Raw genomic sequence first — 26,784 nt, 5'->3', positions numbered from 1 at the left:
TATGAGTTTATGTCCCAAGTGCTTTTTCTAACCCTTTCAGGCTATTCTCTATTGACTGGAAGGGTGACCAGGAACAAAATCTGTGAGTGGACACTGTCACACTGAGTACTCAAAAGCAGGTAGCACTAGTGAAAAATCAAGTGAGAACCAGACACCATGCAAACAAGAGAATAATAAAAAAAAAAAAAACCCCAAAAAACCAGACTCTGTAGTATTCATCTAAAATAGAACAAGCAGAATGCAGAAAACTGTCTTTAGACAATCGCAATAGCAACAACATTTCATTTTAATTTACTTCAGAGAATGAGGCCTCAGCCTGAAAATTGGGACAACTATATTTTGTGAACAGTCAACCAAGTTTGAAGATTTAATTGTCTGTAGACCAGTGATCAGAATTATTTTATTTTTTTTGCCTTGATTGCCGTGGTGTCTGACTGAACATTCAAATGCCTTTCTGAGCAAGGTATTAGTCTGGTAGTCTTGTAGTCCCTGCTACTTGTCTCAGATTTCAAGAACAACATGGGCCAAGCAGTCGATGATAACAATTCTGCCCCCAGAGTAGTACTGTACCAAATGAACTTCATCTTGAAGTAGCTTGCAGACCTTGAAATAGCTGGGGGATATGAGCCACGCACTAGGCTGATTTTGTTCTCTGCCATCTTTTAAGTACTGTTAGATCACACTCACTCCTCTCTCCTGGGCCACCTGAGAGTTTGGCAATTATTTTTCAAGAGCTCCAGCAGAAATGTATCTGTCCAAACAAAAATCAAACTTTACCATTCATTCTCACTTCCATGTGTACCATATGCCACGGGAACAGCTGCAGTTCCCAAGGAACTATGGTAGTTTGATCTGGTATCCCTTAATCCTGTTGCCTCCTTAGAAGGCTTTTTGAAGTCTCCCACAATCTGCATATGGTTTTTCAGAAAGCTTTTCACAAGGTCCCACACCAAAGACACTTAAGCAAAGTAAGCAGTTATGGGATAAGAGGGAAGGTCATCTCATGGATCAGTAACTGATTAAAAGATAGGAAATCAAAGGTAGGAGTACATAGTCAATTTTCACAATGAAAAGTGGTAAATTGCAGGATCCTCAGGGATCTGTATTGCGACCAGTGCAGTTCATCTTATTCATAAATGATCTGGAAAAGGGGTTAAACTGCGGTGGCAAAGTTTGCAGATAATACTAAATTACTCAAGATTGTTAAGTCCAAAGCTGACTGCAAAGAGTTACAAAGTGATCTCACTAAACAGGGTGACTGGGCACACAATGGCAGATGAAATGCAGTGTTGATAAGAGCAAAGTAATGCACTTTGGAAAATGTAATCCCAAATATACATACAAAATGTTGGGGTCTAAATTAGCTGATACTAGTCAAGAAAGAGATCTTGGAGTTTTCGTGGATAGTTCTTTGAATACATCTGCTCAGTGTGCCGCAGCAGTCAAAAAAGCTAACAATGTTAGGAACCATTAGGAAAGGAATAGAAAATTAGACAGAAAATAACATAAATCCATGGTATACCCACACCTTGAATAGTGTGTGCAGTTCTGGTTGCTCCATCTCAAAAAAGATGTATTAGAATTGGAAAAGGTACAGAGAAAGGCAACAAAAATGACTAATGATGTGGAACAGCTTTAATATGAAGAGACATTAAAAAGACTGGGACTGTTTATCTTAGAAAAGAGATGACCTAAGGGTGGAATATAATAGAGGTCTATCAAATCATGAATGGTATGGAGAAAGTGAACAGGGAGGTGTTGTTATTTACCCCTTCACATAACACAAGAACCACGAGTCTTCCAATGAAATTAATAGGCAGCAGGATTAAAACAAACCAAAGGAAGTACTTCTTCACGCAACGCACAGTCAACCTGCGAAACATTTTACCTGGGGATATTGTGAAGGCCAAAAATCTGACTGAGTTTGAAAAAGAATTAGATAAATTCTTAGAGGATAGGTCTATCAGTGGCTGTCAGCCAAGATGGTCAGGGATGCAACCACATGCTCTGGGTATCCCTAAATTTCTGACTGCCAGAAGCTGGGACTGGACAACAGGGGATAGATCGCTCAATAATTGCTCTGTTCTGTTGATTCCCTCTGAAGCGGGTGTTAATGGCTGCTATTGGAAGACAGGATACTGGGCTAGATGGACCATTTGCCTGACCCAGTATGGCCATTCTTATGTGCTTATGCATTATGGAGCAGTGATGAGAACTGTTGATATGTATCTAAAGGGCAGTGTGATTGCAATATTAGTGTTTTTATATATGGGTGCGTGGTAGAACTGTATGAAAAACAGAAGTTTAGTGGATGCAGTGCACAGTTGTTGTTAACATGAGCACAGTCCTGCTTGCAGCACCTGTCTCTATTGGGATTTGCTTGAATTAGCTGTTCCACATCCAGGAGCTTTATGAATAAAGATGACATAATTCCACATTTGTTTTCTGCAGATCCTCTCTGAGCATTTTAACCGGAAGAAGAAATAAGGGGGAGAGATGGAGAAAGCAGGCAGTCTAAAGACACTTGGTTTGGGATGGAAAAAATAATCCCTTCGTCAAATACTGTGTCTAGCGTTCATACCAGGAATTAATATTTATTAGAGGTTTATACAGTTCAAAATCTGTATTTGTCAGAATTAATACACAAGCATGGAGAAGATATTTTAATTTATATTTTCAGAATCTTTAATAATTAAATCTAGCCATCTACCAGAGTTTTATGTAAACATCAGGATGATCTTTGAAAACCGCAATATTTCATTTTAGTTGTCATTCATATTTGAAAATTAGTACATACTTATGTATTTTACACAGCTTGTTCTATTCCTCTTTCTCCTGAGTGTTAGTAATCTGAGAAGTGACAAATATAAATCTTGAACTTGTTATCATAAGGTTATTCACTGCTTTGCAGTGGCCTTAATATCCATCATTTTTATATGAAAAATTGAGCAAGTAATCTATCATTTGAGAACACAGTTGAAAATACATCTGTTGGACCAATTTTCCCTGTGAAAAAACCATGCTGAAACAATCAACTTTCTACTGCTGAAGGTATTCCTTGTCCTTTTTAATTTTTGGTGCATTACTTGTTAATAAGGATGGAAGACAGTACAATATCTTATGTTGTTGGTTATTACAGTGAGAGAGCCAAACCTGTGTGGCCCTTAGGGGACTGTAACTATTCAAGAGAAGACAGAGGTGTTCAAATGAAAATTTTCTCTAACGATTCTGGAATGGTCATCAATAAAACCTGAATAATTTTCAGAAGATGCTCAGTTTTGTTTTTTACTTGGGTTATACCGTACAAACTGCTAGTCATCATTTTAGCTGCATAAGTAAGATCTTGATACTGAAATTAACTTGGCATGTGGGCTCTGTGTTGGTAGATGTGGAGTTTTGTCTGCTCAGAACCAAGTACAGGATCACGACTTGTGTGCTAAACGATATAATTTACTTAAGTTACTGGAAAAATACCAGCCTTTTGGTGGGATTCAAATTTTTTTTTAAATACTGCAATAAAAATGAATGTGTGTATTGCCTGAACTCGGAGATACTTAGTTGGGGGAAGAGTCCCACTACTTGGGTAATTAATTCCTTGTATTACTATCTTCCTCCTTTATCTCACCAGATTATGGTGAGCCACTAGATGAGAGGCAAATGGTTTTAAACAATTGAACTGGCCATAGTGGTTGGATCCAAGTCACATTAACTGTTTTAAAAATATGCCTACAGGATGAAGTAACTGGTGTTTAAACTTGCTTTAGGAAACAGTTCAGGGTCATTGTGGATAGGAGCTAAACCCTGGTCTACACTACGAGTTTAGGTTGAATTTAGCAGTGTTAGGTTGATTAAACTCTGCACCTGTCCACACAACCAATCCTGTTTTGTCGACTTAAGAAGGCTCTTAAAATTGATTTCTGTACTCCTCCCCGGCGAAGGGAATAGCGCTAAAATCGACCTCGCTTGGTCGAATTTGGGTTAATGTGGACGCAATTCGACGATATTGGCCTCTGGGAGCTATACCAGAGTGCTCCATTGTGACTGCTCTGGACAGCACTCTCAACTCGGATGCACTGGCCCGGTAGACAGGAAAAGCCTCGGGAACTTTTGAATTTCATTTCCTGTTTGGCCAACGTGGCGAGCTGATCAGCACAGATGACCATGGAATCCCAGAATCGCAAAAGAGCTCCAGCATGGACTGAATGGGAGGTACTGGATCTTATTGCTATATGGGGAGAAGAGTCCGTGCAGGCAGAACTCCATTCCAAAAAACGAAATGCCAGTATGTTTACGAAAATCTCCAAGGGCATGATGGACAGAGGCTACAACAGGGACATACAGCAGTGCCACATGAAAGTTAAGGAGCTGAGGCAAGCCTACCAAAAAACCAAAGGATGCAAACGGTTGCTCCAGGTCAAAGCCCCATACATGGTGGTTCTGTGATGAGCTGCATGCAATTCTCATGGGAGCCCCTACTACTTCCCCACCACTGTCCATGGACACCTGCAGGGGGGGGAGTCTCACGCAATGGGGATGAGAATTTTGTGGATGCAGAAGCTGATAAGGAGGAGGAGAAGGTTGAGGATCGCACACAGCAGGCAAGCGGAGAATTCCTTCTTCCTGGCAGCCAGGAACTGTTCATCACCCTGGAGCCAATACCCTCCCAACCCTCCCAAGGTGGGCTCCCTGACCAAGAAGCCGGAGAAGGCACTTCTGGTGAGTGTACCTTTGTAAATATAATACAGGGTTTAAAAGCAAGCGTGTTTAATGATTAATTTGCCCAGAAGACTTGGGATGCATTCGCGGCCAGTATAGCTAGTAGAAAAGTCTGTTAACGTGTCTGGGGATGGAGCAGAAATCCTCCAGGGACATAGATTCATAGATACTAAGGTCAGAAGGGACCACTCTGATCATCTAGTCCGACCTCCTGCACAGCGCAGGCCACAGAATGTCACCCACCCACTCCTATGAAAAACCTCACCCACGTCTGAGCTATTGAAGTCCTCAAATCATGGTTCAAAACTTGAAGGAGCAGAGAAGCCTCCCTCCAGTCAACCATGCCCCATGCTACAGAGGAAGGCAAAAAAACCTCCAGGGCCTCTCCAATCTGCCCTGGAGGAAAACTCCCTCCCGACCCCAAACATGGCAATCAGCCAAACCCTGAGCACATGGGCAAGATTCACCAGCCAGATACCCAGGAAAGAGTTTTCTATAGTAAATCAGATCCCATCCATCTAATATCCCATCTCAGGGGATTAGTCCTATTTACCCTGAATATTTAAAGATCAATTACTTACCAAAATCCCATTATCCCATCATACCATCTCCTCCATAAACTTATCGAGTAGAATCTTAAAACCAGATAGATCTTTTGCCCCCACTGCTTCCCTTGGAAGGTTATTCCAAAACTTCACTCCTCTGATGGTTAAAAACCTTCATCTGATTTCAAGTCTAAAGACATCTCCATGAAGCTCTTCTGGAGGTATTCTCTGTGTTAGCCTCAGGAGGGTGATATCATTCACGGTCACCTGGTTGAAATACGGGTAATTTGTTTAAGGGGACATTCAGAGGTGCCCATTCCTTCTGGGCTGTTTGCCTTTGTCTGAAAAGAAATCATCCCTGCTGTTAGCCACGCGGTGAAGGGAGGCCCGTTCATGCTGAGCTGTTCGTGTTTGGCTGACAGGGATCTTCCCTGATACTAGCCAGGCGGTGGGGGGGGAGGTGAAGCGATCATCCCAGAGAATTGGGTGTGTGGGGTGGTTTGGGTTGTGCTGTACATTCACCCTAAATCCGCAGCCCCTCCTTTTAAATGGCCAACCCAAAGGGTTTTGCTTGGTATGGGAAAGGAGGGCGCTGCTGTTTGAAACCATTCCCACATGTTATGAAACTTGAAGAAGCCGAAACCCTTTGTCTTACCATGGCTGCCTGGAAGCTGAATTCTGTTGCCCAGCTGAGTGTGTATGATGTCTCACACCAAGCCGGCAGGCACTCAATATAAGAGGCATAATGCGACCTTGTACCAAAAGCACATGTGCTATGTAATGTGAATCGCTTGATTCAGTGTGAAATAGTCTTTCCTTTGTTCTCTAAATGTATCTTTTAAAATACTACTCTCCCTTTTTTTCCTCCTGCAGCTGAAAATGTTTCTACGCTCCCCCTATCATTTGCATCCCAGAGGCTAGCGCAGATTAGAAAGTGAAAAAAACGCACTCTAACACTGATGAAATGTTCTCAGAACTCATGGAGTGCTCCTGCACTGAAAGAGCTCAGCAGAATGCATGGAGGCAAACAGTGGCAGAGTTCAGGAAAGTGTTAAATGAACACGATGAGAGGAGGCAGGATGCCATGCTGAGTCTAATGGGGGAGCAAAGTGACATGCTCAGGCGTCTGGTGGAGCTGCAGGAAAGGCAGCAGGAGCACAGACCGCCGTGGCAGCCCCTGTATAACCGCCTGCCCTCCGCCCCAAGTTCCATATTCTCCTCACGCAGATGCCCAAGAACATGGTGGGAGAGATTACGGGCACCCAACCACTCCACCCCAGAGGATTGCCCAAGCAACAGAAGGCTGGCATTCAATAAGTTTTGAACTGCAGTGTGGCCTTGTCCTCCCTGCCTCCCCTCATCCACCACCCCACCCGGTGCTTCCCTCCTCACCCACCCCTCCTGGGCTACCTTGTGAGTTTTCCCCCTATCTGTATGATGAATTAATAAAGAATGCATGATTTTGAAACAATAATGACTTTATTGCCTCTAAAAGCAGTGATTGAAGTGGGGGAGGTCGGTTGGCTTACAGGGAAGTAGAGTCAACCAAGGGGGAGGGTTTTCATCAAGGAGAAACAAACAGAACTGTCACACTGTAGCCTGGCCAGTCATGAAACTGGTTTTCAAAGCTTCTGTGATGCACAGGGCGACTTGCTATGCTCTTCTAATGGCCCTGGTGTCTGGCTGTGCGTAATCGGCCGCCACACGATTTGCTTCAACCTCTCACCCTGCCATAAATGTCTCCCCCTTACTCTCACAGATATTTTGGAGCACACAACAAGCAGCAATAACAATGGAAATATTGGTTTTGCTGAGGTCTAACCTAGTCAGTAAACTGCACCAGCGAGCTTTTAAACGTTCAAATGCACATTCTACCACCATTCTGCACTTGCTCAGCCTATAGTTGAACTGCTCCTTACTGCTGTCCAGGTTGCCTGTGTATGGCTTCATGAGCCATGGCATTAAGGGATAGGCTGGGTCCCCAAGGATAATTATAAGCATTTCAAAATCCCCAAAAGTAATTTTATGGTCTGGAAAGTACCTTTCTGCAGCTGTTCAAACAGACTGGAGTTCCTGAAGATGCGAGTGTCATGCACCTTTCCTGGCCATCCCACGTTGATGTTGGTGAAACATCCCCTGTGATCTACCAGCACCACGGAAAAGTACCCTTGCAGTTTATGTACTGGCTGCCAAGGTGGTCTGGTCCCAAGATAGGGGTATGCGTTCTGTCTATTGCCCCCCCACAGTTAGGTAACCCCATTGCAGGAAAGTCATCCGCTATGACCTGCACATTTCCCAGAGTCACTAGCCTTGATAGCAGCAGCTCAGTGATTGCATTGGCTACTTGGATCACAGCAGCCCCCACAGTAGATTTACCTACTCCAAATTGATTCCCAATTGACCGGTAGCTGTCTGGTGTTGCAAGCTTCCAGAGGACTATCACCACTCGCTTCTCAACTGTGAGGGCTGCTCTCATCTTGGTATTCTTGTGCTTCAGGGCAGGGGAAAGCAAGTCACAAAGTTCCATGAAAGTGCCCTTACGCATGTGAAAGTTTCTCAGCCACTGGGGAATCATCCCAGACCTGCAACACTATGCGGTCCCACCAGTCTGTGCTTGTTTCCTGCAGAATCAGCATTCCACGGCATGAACCTTCCCCATTACCACCATGATGTCCAAATTGCCAGGGCCCATGCTTTGAGAGAAGTCTGTATCCATGTCCTCATCACTATCAGGATCGTGCCGTCGTCGCCTCCTTGCCTGCTTTTGCAGGTTCTGCACATACTGCAGGATAATGCGCGAGGTGTATGCAATGCTCAGAACAACAGTGATGAGCTGAGCGGGCTCCATGCTTGCCGTGGTATGGCGTCTGCAGGAGAGCAGAATTGCAGCGGAAGCGGTGGATGATGATGGATGCCACGAGAATAGATATTTATACAGAGCGATGAGAGGACCTGCGAGATGGATTCATGGCACCAGGAGAGCAGTGTTTGAAGTGGAAGTGGTGGATGACAACGACGGTTAGCAGTCCTATTGCACTGTCTGCTGGCAGCAGTATGGCATCTGCACGGAAAAAAGGCGCGAAATGATTGTCTGCTGTTGCTTTCACGGAGAGGGGTGACTGATGATATGTACCCAAAACCACCCGCCACAATGTTTTTGCCCCATCAGGCATTGGGAGCTCAACCCAGAATTCCAATGGGCAGCGGAGACTGTGGGATAACTACCCACAGTGCAACGCTCCGAAAGTTGACACTAACCACAGTAGTGAGGACGCATTCTGCCGACTTAATGTGCTTAGTGTGGACATACACAATCGACTGTATAAAATCGATATCTAAAAATCGATTTCTATAAGATCGACCTGTCTTTTTATAGTACTCTCCATGAAATAAACTGAAGCTGTGGAAAAGTTTTAGCAGGAGCTATCATCACTTTTGTCCGCTCCTGAAGTGTTCTACGGGGAGCAGGAAGCGGATGAGACACCAGGTAAGTTGCTTGTGGCTTGTGTTGGGAATCAAAAAGTGGGAGGCAGGTAGTGTTTTCTGTGAGGTGGACATTGACCTGTGTAGCTAATCTATGTGGCCAAGGAGGATGTCAATGGACATCGAGATTGCAGGGACTCCTTCAGAGAGAGGCTCTGGAAAGTTTCCAAGAAGTACTTGTTAATCCTCTGTTGCAGATTTCAGGGATTGCAGCCTTGTTAGTTTCCCCCATTGTAGGAAACTGTACCATGCCATTTAGCAATCACTGGAGCTGGGACCAAAGTGGCACATAGCTGAGCTGCATACAGCGCGGGGTGAAAGCTGGAAGCATGTAGCATTTGTGTCCTGGTTTCCTTGGTTACATGCAGCAGCGAGATGTCAGCCAGCAGATTGGCCGCCTGTGAAAAAGTTTGTGATAATTTTAGAATGAGTTCCCTGCAAAGCTGCCCTGTAAGCCATGAGTGTTTTGTCCGTATGCACAACCCCTTTGCCCCCAATCCCGACACTCACCATGATTGGGGTGCTTATGGAGCTGCATGCCTGCCTAGAGTCTCAGAGACAAAGTGATTTCTACTAACAAAAGACCCTTGTTACTAAAACGTTTCAATAGTTTGCTGTAATGTAACAATCCCTCTTCTGTTCAGCACAGACCTTGAGGAACACACCACGCACCCCTGCCGACGGGCTTCGGCAGATAAGGAAGAACTCTAGGCGCAGCAAAGAAGACATGTTCTGGGAGGTGCTGCAGCGCGATGAGAGACAGACCAGGGAACGCAAAGAGTGCTGGGAAGCCAAAAGGCAGGACAGAAAAGAGAATGCTGCTTTTGCTAGGCAAGCGACAGAGCGGATGATAAAAGTGATGGAGGATCAGACAGAGATGCTCAGGTCTTCGATACAGCTGCAGACTGAGCAGATCCGTGGTCGACTTCCCCTGCAGCACCTGAACATGTACAATTCTTTGCCAACCCCACCCCCCTTTATGTCCACACATTCCTTTTCACTCTACAGCCCTCCTGAGCCTCCCCATCACTCCACCCCTCTCACAGCTTGCACATTGATAGCTGGAGCTACACACAGTTGGGAGGTTTTACCCTTCTTAACAATAAATAAAAGCTAAGGTATTTAATGGTACAGCATTTTTATTCTGTGTTCTACAAAAGCGTGTAGCCATCAATTCTCGAGAACAGGCTTCTAAAGCATTTTGTTGCATGGATCTTGGGCCGCAAAGTTGTACATGGATGCACCATGAAAGCAACTCCAAAGCAGACGTGTTAGTGCCCCTCATTGTCAAAATGGTTCCTCAAAGCCCCGCCGATGTTAATAGCAGCCTGCTGGGCTCCTCTGACAGCCCTAGCATCTGGCTGTTCAAACTGCACAACCAAGCGCTCTGCCTCAGTGCTCCACCCCTGAGCAAACATTTCACCCTTAGATTCACACAGTTTATGCAAAGTGCAGCACGCGTCTATCACCACAGGAATATTATCCTTGGTAAGATCTAGCCTGCCTTTGAGACACTTCCAGCAAGCTTTCAAACGGCCCAAGACACATTCGACTACCATGCGGCATCTGCTCAGCCTGTTGTTAAAACACTCCTTGCTGCTGTCCAGGTGCTCCATGTAAGATTTCATGAGCCAGGGCTGTAAGGAGTAAGCTGGGTTTCCCAGGATGACTATGGGCATTTCCACATCCCCCACTGTGATCTTGTGGTCTGGAAAGAAAGTCCCCGCCTGCAGCTTTCTGTACATGCCACTGTTCCTGAAGATGTGTGCGTCATGCACCTTTCCACACCAGCCTACATTGACGTCTGGGAAACGCCCCTGTGATCCACAAGCGCCTGCAACACCATGGATAAGTATCCCTTCCTATTGATGTATTCAGAGGCAAGGTGGTCTGGTGCTAAACTTGGAATGTGTGTGCCATCAATCTGCCACAGGTAGGGAAACCTATCTCTGCAAAGCCATTCACTATTTTATGCACATTTCCCAGAGTCACGGTTCTCCGCAGCAGGGTGTGATTTATTGCCGTGCACACTTATAGTAATACAGCCCCAACAGTGGACTTCCCTACTCCAAATTGATTTGCAACTGACCAGTAGCAGTCTGGATTCACCAGCTTCCGCACAGCGATTGCAACATGCTTCTCTACCGATAGGGCAGCTCTCAATCTGGTGTCCTTGCACTGCAGGTCAGGGGCCAGCTCAGCACATAGCTCCAGGAAGGTTGCTTTACGCATCCTAAAGTTCTGTACCCACTTGTCTTCATCCCACACCTGCATGACAATGTGATCCCACCAATCAGTGCTTGTTTCCCTAGCCCAAAAGCGATGGTCTGCCATATGCAGCTGCTCTGTGAATGCACAAAGCACTAATAAGTAGCTGCCATCCATATCACACTTGGGTGCCTGCGTTTCATCCTCCGTTGGTAACTTTGCGATAACTCTACGAGTAACTGTGCTGCCAGGTGCGATGTCTTCACGTCAGCTAACAGCACATAGAAGAGAAGTGCAGGATACATCCTCTCTCACTGCAGAAGATGGCACGCACTACAAAAGAATGACGGTTGGAAAAACGGCCTGAAAGGAAGCCAGAAACCATTGGAGGGCTGGGACACAAAGCGGTGCATGACGGGAAATTTTGCACATCCCAGGATGCGCCAAGCTCCGTTTCTGCCTTCCCACAACATCTAGCGACGGATGGTGTCTCCAGGCACTGTGGAATACATACCCACAGTCCATTGCTCTCGCTGTTGACAATGCTGCCCCGAATGTGGACACGAGACACGATCTGTTGATAGAGGGAGCAAATGTAGACACCCTTTGGCGACTTTGCTTTTGTCGATTTTTCCTTGTCGACGTTAGTTTCATCGACAAAACTTGCCAGTGTAGACAAGACCTGAATTCCCACTTACAAGAAGAAAATTACCAGCAAAGTCTCACTTGTCCTGGTGATTGTTTTATATAGTTTAAAATCATTACAGAAACTTTAGCATAGCTTCAATGTTGTTTTGAAAGAGAGGATGAGGAAACTATTTTCTCTTGAATGTCTGTTTTATGTAAGCATGTGGGGAAAATCTGAGGAGATGTGAGGTTACAACAGCTTCTGTGTCACTAAGTCAGCAAGGTTAATGGGCAATGAGGGAAGCAGTTAGGTATGAAAACCATAAGTATATGCTGCTAACCACACAAATACTGTCGTGGGAGCTTGAAAAGTCATTAATGGCTAATCTACACTAGAAGTGCTACAGCGGCGCAGCTGCACTGATGCAGCTGCGCCACTGTAGCACATCTGGTGACGGCACTCTATCCCGCCAACATAGTACTGTTCACACCGGAGCTTAGGTCGGTGTAACTTATGTTGCTCTCAGGGGTGGGTTACTCAAACTCCCTGAGCATCATAAGTTATACTGACATAAGTGGTAGCGTGTATAAGACCCAGGTCTTCCTGACAATGTTTGTGGTTTTGTAATCACTTTTTTTTTTAGTGTTTCTTTTTATTACTGCTGTGAGAAAGATACCCCCCCCCCAAAAAAGACGAGAAACTGACTAATTGAATCCTTGATTCTGTAATAGGATTCAAAGAGGTAGACCCTGGTGCTTGCATGGATCCCTTGCAGGATTGACCACTAGACAGGGTTTCCCTTGCCTAGTTAAAATGCCATCATATGCACAGAGCAAACAAACTGCAATCAAAGAAAAAATGTTTTCCCTTTAATCTCTTTTAGTTACAATAATCTTAGGCATCATTTGTAATACCAGTAGGTAAAAGTAATTCTGAATTATTTTTTTTAAAGTTGAAATTGTCCCTGCTAAAAAAAGAAAAGCACACTTCCCTCTTCTTGTTGTTGTTGTCTTTAAAGTTACTTATATGTAAATATTTTTGCGACTGGGGTCTAACTGATTATGCAAGAGAAGCTGTGAAACTGATTATACATGAAGTGCTATCAAATGCAGTAAGTAAACAAATTTCAAGAGCTAGAGAAAAATATTTTATTTCGTTAAATTCTTACACCTTCTTTTATCTTAGCCGTTACAAAATGTTCAGGCAGAATCGGATCTTCAGTATTATTCCACTAGCTGTCTACAGATTGATTGAGAAATACATCTTAATTCTAGTTTAAATATCTGAGAATAGATGTTTATTCTAACTGCCTCTAGGAAATTCTTGGTACAGAAACTTTCTTATGAAGCAGAAAATTTAAAATTAAAGATGCATTAGGATGGAGATTGCATAGACAGCGACTAAATAATTTCCTAGCAGAATAGCATTATTATTTGCAGCTGTTAAAAAATGTAAGTGGGTCAGAATTGCTGTTGATTTTATATAATCCAAGAATTTACTGTTCGTGATATAAATGACAGTGTAGATGTGTTAGTGCACATGCAAGTGCACACACACATTCTTGTGCAGGTAGTTCTTTTCATTCACCAAAGCAATGGGTAGAATAAAGTACAATTGAACTTTGCATTAAAAAAAATGTAAATTGTAGGGAAGAAAGTTTTCTATAGTTGATAAATGCTGTTTGTGTCTCACTCTACCAAAATTTGTCAGAATGAATAAATTGAAGCTTTGGTAATCCCATTAATGAATACAAGCATTAATAAATGTATGCAATTTTCCCAGTCATGATTTCTAAAATGAGCTATGATTTACCCACTCAGTTGTACAATAGTGTTGCACCATGCAGTCGGTATACTTACATACATTTTTGTATTTACTTTTTCTCAGTGAAGAGCAGAGGAATCTAAATGGTTCAAATTCCCTCTATATACCAAGTATTAATTATTAAAATTAAAACCATTTTATAATTGTTCGTGTTTACATAAATCCTACACTTGCTAAGCTGAATGGCTAAGATTTGGAAAGTTGAAAAGCTTAATCCTTTTCTTAGTATTGCTGTTCTAAGTAGAGAGGCCAAATAGGAACAGCCAAATCATTAAAAAACGTTGACAGAATAACATCCTGCATACTGATATAATCCTGTTAAAAGAAATGTTCTCCATTTCCTGTGTGTCAGCAGGGGCTCAAGCTAGTTTCTTTAACTCTCTTATCAATTGTCCACAAGACTTGTGTTTAGGTATCTTGTCTCTGATTGCCACAGTATCTTTAAAACATACTATTTGGTACATTTAAGCAGTTATGGGGCATGAATTTAAAAGGGTCTGTTTAGGCAGAGGGTTTTTTTCCTCTCTCTAAACTTTGAACTCTTTAATAAACAAAATTCTAAAATGAATGTGTTACAGTGTGAAGATATAATTGTTATGGTACAGCAACATTTTTATGTAGAAAATACCTCTCCTGATCTTGGAGGGAAAAAATGGCTGAGTGATTTGTTACTAGACATAATAAGAATATGGAGGGTTTTTTTTTTTTAACAAGATCAGGCAAACCTCTTTTATCCCCTTGGGGTATAATTTAGCAAAGCTGATATTCCCTTACAGCTGATATTCCCTTACAGCCAAATCTTGGTCATTGACATCAAAGCTGCTTGAAATGCTAAGAATGGTTCATGTGGCCTTTATTTCTTTTGTATTTGTAAATAGTTATGGTCCCCTGTTTGTTGTGCCTTGTATTTTGGTGTCCATATTGCCCTAAAAAGCTAAATATTTTGAAAGAATATTTTAAAAAGAGTAAAGATGATGGGCCTGATTGTGATCTCACACTAGTGTGAATCAGGAGTATCTTCAGTGAAGCCAGAGGAGTTAACTGTGTGTAAAACCAGATTACTGGTAGTGAGAGGAGAACCAGACCATTGAAGTATAAAGCAGTATTTTTTGTGATACATGGGAATATGAAAATGAATCCAAAATTTTTCTGGCTCCCTTTCTTTTAAGATTCACTCAGTCCACATCCTTGAGCAAAGCAGTTATATCAGCTGAACTGCTGGTGAGACAACGCTATGTCAATGGGACGGCTTCTCCCGTCAACATAGCTACTGCCTGTTGGGGAGGTGGAGTACCTATGCTGATGGAAGAAGCTGTCCCATCGGCGTACGTAGGGTCTTTACTAAGTGCTACATCAGCACAGCACTGTAGGTGTAGACAAGACCTCAGTTTGTTCTGACTAGATATTTGTCTTAGATTTTTCTCTATGCCTATCACCATAGTATCTAACCATTGATTAAAATACTTACTGACTTGAGTAGTTTCAGAGTAGCAACCGTGTTAGTCTGTATCCGCAAAAAGAAAAGGAGGACTTGTGGCACCTTAGAGACTAACTCATTTATTTGAGCATAAGCTTTCGTGAGCTACAGCTCACTTCATTGGATGCATTCTCGAAAGCTTATGCTCAGATAAATTTGTTAGTCTCTAAGGTGCCACAAGTCCTCCTTTTCTTTTTACTGACTTGAGTATTGTAACAGAATTGGCGTGATAGCATACCAGTACATCTACTCTAAATAGTTTGTATGTAACTTGTTGGCACATATTTTTCTATGGTTGTGTTACAGCTGGGATTTTCAGAGCCCGCAGGGGTTTAGGCTCCCCACACTGTTGTACCTCTTTGAAATCCTAGCCCATGTATAGATGAAATTAGATATGCATGGAGGGGATGATCATATGTAGGGCCCTACCAAATTCTCAGCCATGAAAAATGCATCAAAGACTGTGAAATCTGGTCTTTTTGTGTAATTTTACCCTGTACTATACAGATTGCACAATTTCATGGGGGAGACCAGCGTTTCTCAAACTGGGGGTCCCGACCCAAAAGGGATTTGCACAGGGATCACAAGGTTATTGTAGGGGGGTCGCAGTATTGTCACCCTTACTTCTGTGCTGCCTTTAGAGCTAGGTGGCCAGAGAGCGGTAGCTGCTGGCCAGATGCCCAGCTCTCAAGGCAGCACCCCACCAGCAGCACTACTGAAGTAAGGGTGGCAATGCCATATGAAGCCACCCTTACTTATGCCCTGCTGCCTTCAGAGCTGGAGAGTGGCGGCTGCTGGCCAAGGGCCCAGCTCTGAAGGCATCAGCACAGAACTAAGGGTGGCAGTACCATACTATGCCATCCTTACTTCTCTGCTTCTGCTGGTGGCACAGCTGCCTTCAGAGCTGGGCACCTGGAGAGTGGCAGCTGCTGACTGGCGCCGAGCTCTGGAGGAAGCACCACCGTCAGCAGCAGTTGCACAGAAGTAAAGATGGCAATACTGCAACCTCCCTGCAATAATCTTGTGACCTCCCCTACAACTCCATTATGGGTCAGGACCCCTACAATTACAACACTGAAATTTCAGATTTAAATATCTGAAATCATGAAATTTATGATTTTTAGAATCCTGTGACGGTGAAATTAACCAAAATGGACCGTGAATTTGATAGGGTCCTAATTATATCCTCCAGCACGTGATATTGTTGTTGCCAGTTGATCCCAGTGTGTTTCATCACAATAAAAGCCTGATCCAAATCTTGTTGAAGTCAAAGACTTCCATTGATTTCAGTGAGTTTTGGATTATGCTCAAGAGAGGAAAAATGATGACGATGATAATACCTAGCTCTTAAAGAGAACTTTTGTTAAGACCTAATCACATTTTCAGTCCAGTATTTGCATATCTTAGGCTCCAGTCTAGCAAAGAACTTTAAACACATTATTAACTTCAAGAATATGAGATCTCTTGAAGTCATGGGACAACTACTGTTCATAAAATAAGCATTTGCTTTATGTATTTATTTGCTGTATTCAAGCCTGAGAGAGAATGGAAATATCTGAGTCATTCTGACTATAAATTATAATAATTCAGCTAGTTCATATTTTTATGACTTCCTACTAATTGTATTACTAAGGATATTTTATGAATACAGGATTCTTTATTTCTTTAGTTAAGATGATCTTGCTGCTTATTCAGACCTGAAGTCATAAGCCTCTGATGTCACAGTTGGTAGCTGTGGAAATTGCAATTTTTAAATGGTTAATTTTGTGTTTCAGGGTATTTTTGAGTGGGAATTAATCAGGACTATAATGGAAGGGAAGTATGTATTCCTGTTAGATGTTAATCTCGATGTGCAGGTATTTACATGAACAAATTCCCATACATATTCTAGATGATGTGTATGTAGCTTTTAAACAGATTCCTTGGAAAATATTTTGCTGTATTTTTTTTTTAAAAAGGAAAAAAAGTATTATTCTGATATACTCAGTTGTGAACTGGATCAATAATTTCACTAGCATTTGATGTCTTTGGCTAATTAATTAGTGTCTGATTATCATAGCTTAAAAACAGTTTCTTATAATTCATATTAACCCTTCTCACTGACCTCCCACATATTTCCGACTTCGTTTGGGACAGAGTCTCTATATAACAGTGTGTTAAAATTATAGGTATTATCTAATCTCTGTATTTAGAGAGCAAGTAGGAAAATCAAAAGGAGCATATATAACAATAAGATCATCTCATGATTGCTTACTCTTTTAATCCTTGTCTTCCTGTAGGGGCCCTTCCTCCCCTGGTTTATCATTTTGTGGTGTTATTTCTCTCTTAAGCCCTGATCCAGAAAACACATATACACATGTTTAACTTTAAGTACATGAGTAGGAATTCTGTCTTATTTATTTTAGGCACTCATATGGCCCAATTCAGTAGTATCTAAGAACCCCACAGTATTCAATGTGTTTATCTACAACCCCCACATCCCAATGTGAGGTAGGGAAATAGTATTATCCCCATTTCACAGATGGGGAACTGAGCCATATAGAGGGTAAATGACTTGCCCAAAGTCACAGAGGAAGCTTGTGGTGGTGTAAGGGCTTAAACCTGGATCTGTCCAGTGCTAAGCTACCACCCTAACCACTAGATTCTGTGTGTGATTGGATGACAGTCTCCTTTTAAGAAAGACTGGGATCCAGTGCATCCGTGGCTTATCAGCTGCCTCCCATTTGGGCTTAAAAGAGGGCACCTGGGTGATATGAGACAGTGGAGAGTCAGACAAGAAAGGGGCAGGTAAGAGCTGCCTGAGGAGGGAAGGAGAGACCCAAGGAGAAACAGGAGCGGTAGAGAAGAACTGGAACAGAGAACCATTAGGAAGAACAAAAGAGGAAAGTTGATGGTGAGGACTGGCTGGAGCTCCGGAACCCTGTCGAGTTACAGGAGAGCTCTTGCAGAGGCCACAGGAACAAGGTGAAGAACCAGCCTGGTTTGGGAAGCTAAGCCCAAAACAAGAGGGTTGATGCTGGATGCTGGGTCCCAGGAGCAGGGGTAGGACTCACAGGCAGAGAGGCCTGGGTGTGTGGAACACTGTGGGAAGCCCCCTTGCAGCAGACCTGAGCGGAGGTCTGCAGGAACTTGAGCCCAGAAGAAGGGGGCTGGTATTGGGGGTGGTGGAGTGAAGGTAGGACTCTCAGGAAAGACCTAATTGAGTGGAACACTGTGGGGAGCTCTGTCACAGGAGACTTGATTTGGGACTACTTGAAAAGTGTGAGTGTGAGATAAGTGAATCTGGGAACTCTCAGGTGGGGAGTAGAACCCTAGAACAAGGGCAAAAAGACTGGAAATAGACTGGAGATGGACTCGTGGGAGGGTGAGCTGGAAATGATGTTTTGGGAGCGAGCAGCATGGGAAACTGCCATGAACCTGTGGTACTTTGGAGGTTTGGAGAGAGCTGGTTTATCGTGAGGGTTCTGTGGATTGTCATGTGTAGGTGAATAAATTATGTCCAAAGATGGCACTTTGAAGTGGACACTGGGAGATTTTATTCCTTTCTACTGACAAAAGAAGGGGAAACCGGAACAGGCATACCTGTTGTGCCATGGTCTGCCACAGAAGGGTGCTCGAGGAAGGGCTACCATGTCACACTATATAATATTAAAGTGCTATCTTTATATCAAATACTATTGACGTCAGTTTTTGTTCTCTATAATAGAAAAAATAAAAATATGCCTAAAATTGTATCCTGATTTATCAGTCATTTATAGGTTTCAGAGCAGCAGCCGCGTTAGTCTGTATCCGCAAAAAGAACAGGAGTACTTCTGGCACCTTAGAGACTAACAAATTTATTAGAGCATAAGCTTTCATGGGCTACAGCCCACTTCATTGGTTGCATAGAATGGAACATATAGTAAGGAGAGAGAGAGATACATACAGATAAGTTGGAAGTTACCATATAAACTGTGAGAGGCTAATTAGTTAAGATGAGCTATTATCAGCAGGAGAAAAAAACTTTTGTAGTTCTAATCAAGAAAGTGTGAGGTTACTTAATTTAACGAAATAGATTCAATATGTGTAATGACACAGCCACTCCCAATGTCTGTTCAAACCCAAGTTAATGGTATCTAGTTTGCATATTAATTCAAGCAAATTAGACATCTTCCATGCATATGTTCCATTCTATGCATCCGATGAAGTGGGCTGTAGCCCATGAAAGATTATGCTCTAATAAATTTGTTAGTCTCTACGGTGCCACAAGTACTCTTGTTCTTTTTGCAGTCATTTATAGTCAGCATACATCATGAGATTTATATCTTCCATAATAAACTTATTTTTAAGCTAAAAGGGGAATTTTTTTGGCTAAAATACACTGTCATCAAGAATGTGGTTTTTTTTAATTGTTTTTATATTCTAGTTCCACCATAAAAGCCTGTGCCAGGAGGCCTGGTGGGGCAGCTGTTCTGGAATTACAGATTTATAAAGCTCCAGGCAATCTATAACTATTTTTGTATAGAACAGATGGACATTGACTGTAATATCCAATGGCTGTAGTGTAACACATGCTGTAAATGTATTATATAAGAATTTCAGGTACTTATTCCACACACACAAACTTCCTGCACAATATTCAGAATTCAGAGTAGCAGCCGTGTTAGTCTGTATTCGCAAAAAGAAAAGGAGTACTTGTGGCACCTTAGAGTACCACAAGTACTCCTTTTCTTTTTGCGAATATTCAGAATATTATTGATTTCCTAAGTAGTATTAAATTAAATTCAGGGTCTTGTATTTGCACTATATGAGCAAGAAACTTAATTTTTTTTTTTTCACAAAAACTAGAAATTGATGGTATAGGTCCTTTGCTGGTTAGGGAGAGTTTCTCATTCACGAGTGGTAACTAAGCGAGTGAATTTTTTCTGCACTGTTGTAGGGCCCTGAGTCAGCAAAGCATGTATTTTAAGTATTTCACTGAACCAGTGCCTAGATCATTAATGGGAATATCAGATATTTGAACCGTGGGTTCCTGGAGGTACATTCCTTCCTACTGTTCCTCAGGAATCTCATTGTTAATGGCTATGGCCTGTTCCTTTTTTATTCATTTTTCTTTTACAAATTGTGTTCTGTCTCCATCTGGAGAAACCACAAAAGAGGGATCTTCTAGATGGAAGACATGCAAGCATCTGTGGAAGGTTTCTCCCTCATCGCCCAATCATAATCCAAGGGACACTACTATGGCTCTTCCCTCCCTCAGACAAAACAAAGGGTGGCATCAGTGCCAGTGTAAGGGCTAAATTTTATAATTGTACTATAAGAATTGATGTAAACTTTAATTTCATTCTGCCATCCACCCTTTTTGAATAATAGAAAGGAATGACTATCTGAGACTGGGATCCTGTTTCACATGTGCATTATAATTAGGACCTGTTATAAAGTTTAGTTAGTAAAAGACAGGATTTTGTATTGTGTCTATAATAAATAGATTAAAGAAATGTTGAGGGCCTGAAGCCCCAATGTAAATTGTTTTAGTTATAAGATTTAGCAATTTACAATGTATTCTGTATACCTTTGAAGGTTTCTGTGAGAGACTGTTTGTGTAAATAAGAAGTGCATGGGTCAGGAGAAGATAAGGTGTGAAAGCCATCACAAATATCCAGATGGTTAAGAAAAAGTGAGAGACTTGGAAACACCAGGAGACAATCAGAAAATATCCATTGTATCGTAGGCTAACCATGTTAGCAGCATTGGCGACCTCAGAGGTGAGGCAGGCACCCCTGAAAGCAAGACAACAGATAGGAGATAACGATGGGAAATGATAATAGCAGAAAATCCCAAAATTAACACCAGTTAAGGACTAATGATTACAGGATGACATTGCAAAATGCATGGACTCAAATTGGAATTTACAAGTATAAAAATGGGGTGTTTTGCCATGGAACTCTGGGTTCAGTCCTGCAAAGCCTCAGCGCATCAGATTGCAACCGACAGAGCCTAGCTCCTCACTTGTGCTCAGTCTAACTGGCCATTAGATTGACTTGAGTTACAACAGACTGGTAACTATAAAGACCATCTGCAGGACTTTTGTGTGTGTGTGTGTGTGTATGTGTTGTGTGACTGAAAAGCCTACGCTAACTGTTGTATTTTCAATAAATATGGCGTATTTGCCTTCCCTCTTATAAAAGATCCCATGTGCTTTGTATAGCATAACACCAGTGTCCTTGAATGGTTATTTTTGGCAGTGTGTTTAGTTTGATTTACATGCATCAATCTTAATTACATTTCATACAAAAAGGTACGCACAGTTATACTTACCCCTAGAATTGATTTTGTTGCAACTTTCTTGTTGCTTTTTGAGATTTGGAGGAATGTGTGGATCTGAATTAAGAGTTTTCCTTCCCTTTTGTCACTTTCATTGAACAATCGGAACAACTATGATTTAGAAAAGTAATCAGAAAGTCTGAGAACAGGCTTGAAACCGACTATTCAAAATAATATTTCTCCTTTCTTTTTTTCCCTCCCTCCTTGGGTTTTTAACTTACTGCTTTACCTCTCCTGAGTGAAATGGAAACTGGAGCACTCATCCATCTTCTGAGAGATTAGTTGTTTAAATATGATATATTCCTGATACTTACCCGTGAGAACTATCTAACAGGATACTGTAATGCGGGGTTTCCAAACTTTTTGCTTTCATGATGCCATTTTGAAACTTACTGTTTCCTGTGACCCCAGACAGCAACATAGCAACCAAGGAATCCACACATTAAGTACTGGTACTTGATTTAGTGCTGTCTAATGTGACATATGGGCTTGCGTGTTGCAACACAGCTTCTTGATGTCTGGCAGCATGATAGAAATTGCACATCTAATCAGTAATCAGTATCAAGACTTGATGGACACAAGTGTGCTGAATCCAGCTTCACACAAATGTGTGCTTGCAAATGGCACTATCAGTTTCAAGTTGCGTGTTCAGAGTTCAGGGTATTCATTCTTGACAGTGAACCAGAACTCTGGGAGAGAACATTTGGGCATGTATTCCTTGCAAGACTTGATCATAGAAAATTTTGCTGAGCTGTTCAATTTCAGCCGCTGGCAGAGCCATGGCATCAGGCTTGCACTGAAAGGCTTGCATCCAAGGATACTTTGTCATGTCCACACTGGGGAAAAAGGATGCAAACTGTTCCTCTCTGACTGAGATGCTCAGTCATCACCTCTGTCTGCGAGGAACTTGCAGCACAGAGACAGTGACTTAGAATGATTCTTTATCGAGTGCCAACAGGGTACTCTTGTTGGCATAAAAGAAAACATGGGCCTTGCCTTAAGGTGCTTACAAGCCAATGCAGATTCCTATCTCATAAAAGGTTAGCACAGGCTCCTACCAACTCAGGTAGAGAGGAGGCTCTGTTGATAAGGCTGCTGCTCACAAAGAACTGGCTTCAAGTCTTTCACTTGAATGCTTATACAGCTAGATGTGCAAATGGCAAAATGGTGTATGCACAGCCAGCTCCCCACAGCCAACATGCCTGCACCTGTTTCACCAATGCCATGCCAAGAAGCTGCTTTTTTACACACACTGTATGTGTGAGATCACGCTGTGTGGATGCCACCATTTTGTAGATTAAAATGGCAGCCTCCTGGTGTGGTGTTTGTGGAGCAGGCCTGGATATGTTTGGGGCAGATGACAGTGTCTCATGGGGCAAATCTGGCTCGTTGGACCCATGATCCTATTTGGGGTTGCGAACCACAGTTGGGGGAGTATTGGTGTAATGGTGCAAGGTTCAGTTCTCATTGGCTCTCTACATTTCTGGTAGTAGAAAGGTTAGTAACTTAAAATTGGGGATTTATACATTTAATAATATTGTATTTAATATTTTCCCCCTTTTCTGCTCTTTCTGTGGTGCATTTTGCTTCAACATAACTGAATAGAAGTCTAAATCTTTCTGGTATATATGGTTAAAATCTGGACATACAACCTCATAAGGGGTTGTCGTGTGCAGCTTTGCCGAGAAACAATGGGAGTTCATTTACTTTGTTCAGGCATTATTCCTGTGATTGAAATCTGCCGACCTCATAGTTCCTTTATTGGATTCACAAAATTCAGAGCTGCTGTATTAGATTTAAATGTCTGTGAATAAATGGATTTCCAGATTAGACAGGATTAGCATTGTTTTATGAACTAAATTGCTTTTTTCTCCCCCCTCCCCGCCCTCGCCCAGGAATGACTTGCTGATGGTGTGCCGTCAGTTGAATATGGAGGAGTCTGTTGCTGAGATCATGCACCAACTGGGAGCAGATGAAAATGGGAAAATTTCCTTTCGGGATTTTACTCGGTGCCGCATGCAGCTTGTGCGAGAAATCAGGAAAGAGGAAGTGGAACTTTCTGTGAAATCAGATGACTCTTGTAAAAAGAAGTTGTTAAGGTACAGAATAGCCTCCTGGCCAACGAGCAGTGATAACAGTTTGGGTAGGTACAATTTCAAATACTCCTCCAGGGATAAATAATAAATGCTGGTGTCCTGGCTCTGTTAAATTAATGGGAATATTTCCATTAACTTTACTGGGGCCAGGATTTCACTCAAAGGGTTTTGCAAGATTATCAGATAATAGATTTTTATCAATAATAATGAATAAAGTGCCCATCACCATGGTATCTGGTCATGCATCTGGCAAAGTGGGTATTCACCCACGAAAGCCTATGCTCCAATACGTCTGTTAGTCTATAAGGTGCCACAGGACTCTTTGCCGCATTTATAAGAGAAGTACGGAACAACCTTTTTGTAAAACTCATGGGCACATAGATTGTGACCGTACTGCAGCAACAGGTTCACTTCCCTGAAAAGACGCGAGACAGATCGCTCAGCTGATAGTTAAAGTGCTAGGAAACTCCGGGACTACATTGACTGGAAAGCCTGAAGAAATATATAGGTAGAAACGTTAAAGACGAGAAGAACATAGTTCCCTCTAGTCCATCTTCCTTATCAGGGAAGTCTTACCCTGTTTCTCAGCTGGTGTCCAATTCTGCTTTCCTAAGAATTTAGTATATTTCTGTATGAACATGAGAGTTGCCAGCCTGAGTCAGAAAATCACTTCATTTAATCCAGTATATTATGATTGAGGAGAATACAAAATCCTCTCCTTCCCTTCCCCGTGCCCCAAAAGAAACCAGACCAAACAAAAAAAAAACCCATAACACCTGACCAGATGAGTAATTCTGTAAATGAAGTTTATTTAATGCATTTTCCTAAGTGGACAATTGAATTAATATTTTTCTTATTGTTGATATATTTTCACAATTTTTAAGTATGTCCATGAGATGGTGGAAACAGGCTGAACATTTAAATTCCCTGCCCATGGTATTATTTTTCATTCCATGCAGATTAAGCCTCACTTTATGTCTGTCACTTTGCTTTAGTTTTGGTTATATTTTAGACCTGTTGGAAACTTCATGATTTCTATACAGTTATCCTGCTTTGATTTTTCCCGTGCTCCAGAGAAGTTCAGTGATCATGCTGCTATTAAAAACACTTCACAGGGCACAAACATAATATGACCTGGAGCATTCTAGCAGTCCTGACTAATGAGCTACAAGTTTCACTGCCTCTTCAGGGGCACATATCCTCTTTTTATTTAGTCAGGACTTGGAGAGCTAGTGATGTTATTTGAACCTGCTCCCTATTGCTTTGTAAACATTGCTTAAGACAGGAGATGTCAAAATGTGCTAATTAATACAAATAAACTTGATGGATGCTGATTTTTTTGAGGAGGGTGCATTGTTTTTAATAACCGGTGTCTTCAAAGACTGTTTATAGGCCTTTCCTCAAGATTTATTTCCATGTGATGTGTCAGCCACTGTTATCCCTTGAAAGTTTCTATCCAAAGTCCATATGGAGTGCATAAATTACAGAAACTCCAAATTCGTTTAGCTGCCACTGAGCAGCAGGGGTCCTGGTGACCTGCAGCAAAGAAATCTGCCTTCTTTGAAGGGACTTTTACATTAAGGGTTTTGTTTGGAGGTTGTACAGAGAGCACATAGTACAGGCCTCGTGAAAAAGAAGGCCTTTCAGCTATCTTCTTCAGAAACAGGTGCAAAAATATATATGTACCTATTTAAAGTAAAGCTACAAACTTATACTTCCAGTACCCCAATCACTGCATCCCATTACATAGCAACGTAAAAGCAAGTGAAAAATAAAATTTCATAATAATTAATTATTATTCCTAACTGATTGTTGCAACTTGACTTCTGTAGATAATCTCGCTTTTCTCTCATTGCCGTCATTGACTAGAGAATCTTTATAACATCCCTGCCAGTAAGTATTGTTAACCCCATTTTACGGATGGGGATGCAGCTGAAGCTAGGGAGGTTAAGTGACTTTCTTCAGGCCAAGGAAGGGGCAGTGTTAATCATGATTAGAGCTCAGAAATCAGACTCTGCCCTCTCCCTCATTCTGTGCTCAGTCCACTGTGACTAGACCATAATATTGGTCAGAGTAATTAACCATTGGAACAATTTACCTAGGGTCATGGTCGGTTCTCCATCACTGACCATTTTAAAATCAAGATTGGATGTTTTTCTAAAAGATCTGCTCTGGAAATGATTTTGGGGAAGTTCTCTGTCATGTGTAATACAGGAGGTCAGACTAGATGATGACAATGGCCCCTTCTGGCCATAGAATCTATTAAACCTGTTTCTGCCATTTCATTTAAATGATACAGTAGGACAGTGGACTGAACCTTCTATTTGAATACATGACAAAGCAGAACACTTTAAAAGTCACTAGAATAACATTTTTCATTTCATTAATGCTATACTTCCAGGGTTCTCAAAATGCGTTTTGGGACCAATTCTACACCATTAAAATCACTGGGAGTTTTAACACTGATTTCAAAGTCAGTAGGGTCCAACTGTATACACCGGTGAATATTAAAGTAAGTTCTGTTGCTTAAATGTTACGTTTTTTATAACACAGTAAAAGTAATAAAACATAGGTAAAATTAACTTTGAAAGTCTATAGTTGGGTCTGCTGCAGTATCTGTGTCCAGTCTAACTCATCAGAATGGATCTTCAGTAGGAAGGATTGAGAGAATTTCAAGTGTCTCCAAGAGACCTGTTGGCACCACTCAGTTACGGAGGCAATAAAGCCATGACAAGTACCTTAAAACCTGTCTTAAATGAGCACTCGAGACTGACAGAAATGGATTGCTTAACAAAACGGACGGTGTAATATCAAGCAGAATAATAATTCATCAAGCAGTATGTTTGAGGTTACTTTTTTGTGATTTCTTAAAACAGAAAAGTTACTGAATAAAGGTGGCATCTTTCATATGTAGTACTGTATTTCTTAAAGTTTTGAAAGATTATACATATTTTATGTAAAAAGTTGCAACAAATGCAATTATGATATATTTATATCTATAGGTGTGCCTGGCATTTTACAGACAACTAGTACATTTACTGGATCCTCTATGGTAAAGGAATCTGACTTCAAAAATACAACTTCTAGGCACATTGTAACTTTTGAGAGAACAGATATTATACGAAGCTATGTTTTATCAGTAAAATCTTAATTCAGTTGGACAGATGAGTGGTTTTGCTGTCCAACTGGGAGCACTATGGCTATTGATACGATTCCACAGCCCAGATGCTCATATAAGAAAAAAATACAGACCATACAATTCTGAGCTGTTCTAGTGTAACAGTTCATAATTAATTAATTTGTAACCAATTCCCTTCTTCTCCCTCTAAAAATGAAAACCCCTGGGCTTCTGATGATGATGATTTATTTACATTACATACCAATCGTGAGAAAAAATTTAAGGAATACCAGCATTTCAGACACAAATTAAGCTTATGGGTAAATATGAGAGGCAGGTCATTTGGGGCTGAAAAATCATTGCTTTTGCTCTGTATTATTCCCGCA

At 41.8% G+C, this 26,784-nt stretch overlaps 1 protein-coding gene across 4 annotated transcripts in view; it reads left to right on the top strand.

The window, feature by feature from the left end:
* MCC (MCC regulator of WNT signaling pathway) overlaps nt 1-26,784 on the top strand; it is a 355,688-nt gene that overhangs the window by 16,230 nt on the left and 312,674 nt on the right. For 2 of the 4 annotated variants that reach the window (XM_043514732.1, XM_038402671.2), the window contains exon 2: nt 23,080-23,327. The exons of the other annotated variants lie outside the window; for them this stretch is intronic. In XM_043514732.1, the coding sequence (XP_043370667.1) occupies nt 23,080-23,327 (248 nt within the window). The remainder of the gene's footprint in view (nt 1-23,079; nt 23,328-26,784) is intronic. 4 annotated transcript variants of the gene reach the window in all.

The sequence above is a fragment of the Dermochelys coriacea genome, chromosome 5 (genome assembly GCF_009764565.3).
Source record: "Dermochelys coriacea isolate rDerCor1 chromosome 5, rDerCor1.pri.v4, whole genome shotgun sequence".
NCBI lineage: Eukaryota > Metazoa > Chordata > Testudines > Dermochelyidae > Dermochelys > Dermochelys coriacea.
This window is presented reverse-complemented; position numbering and strand designations above follow the sequence as displayed.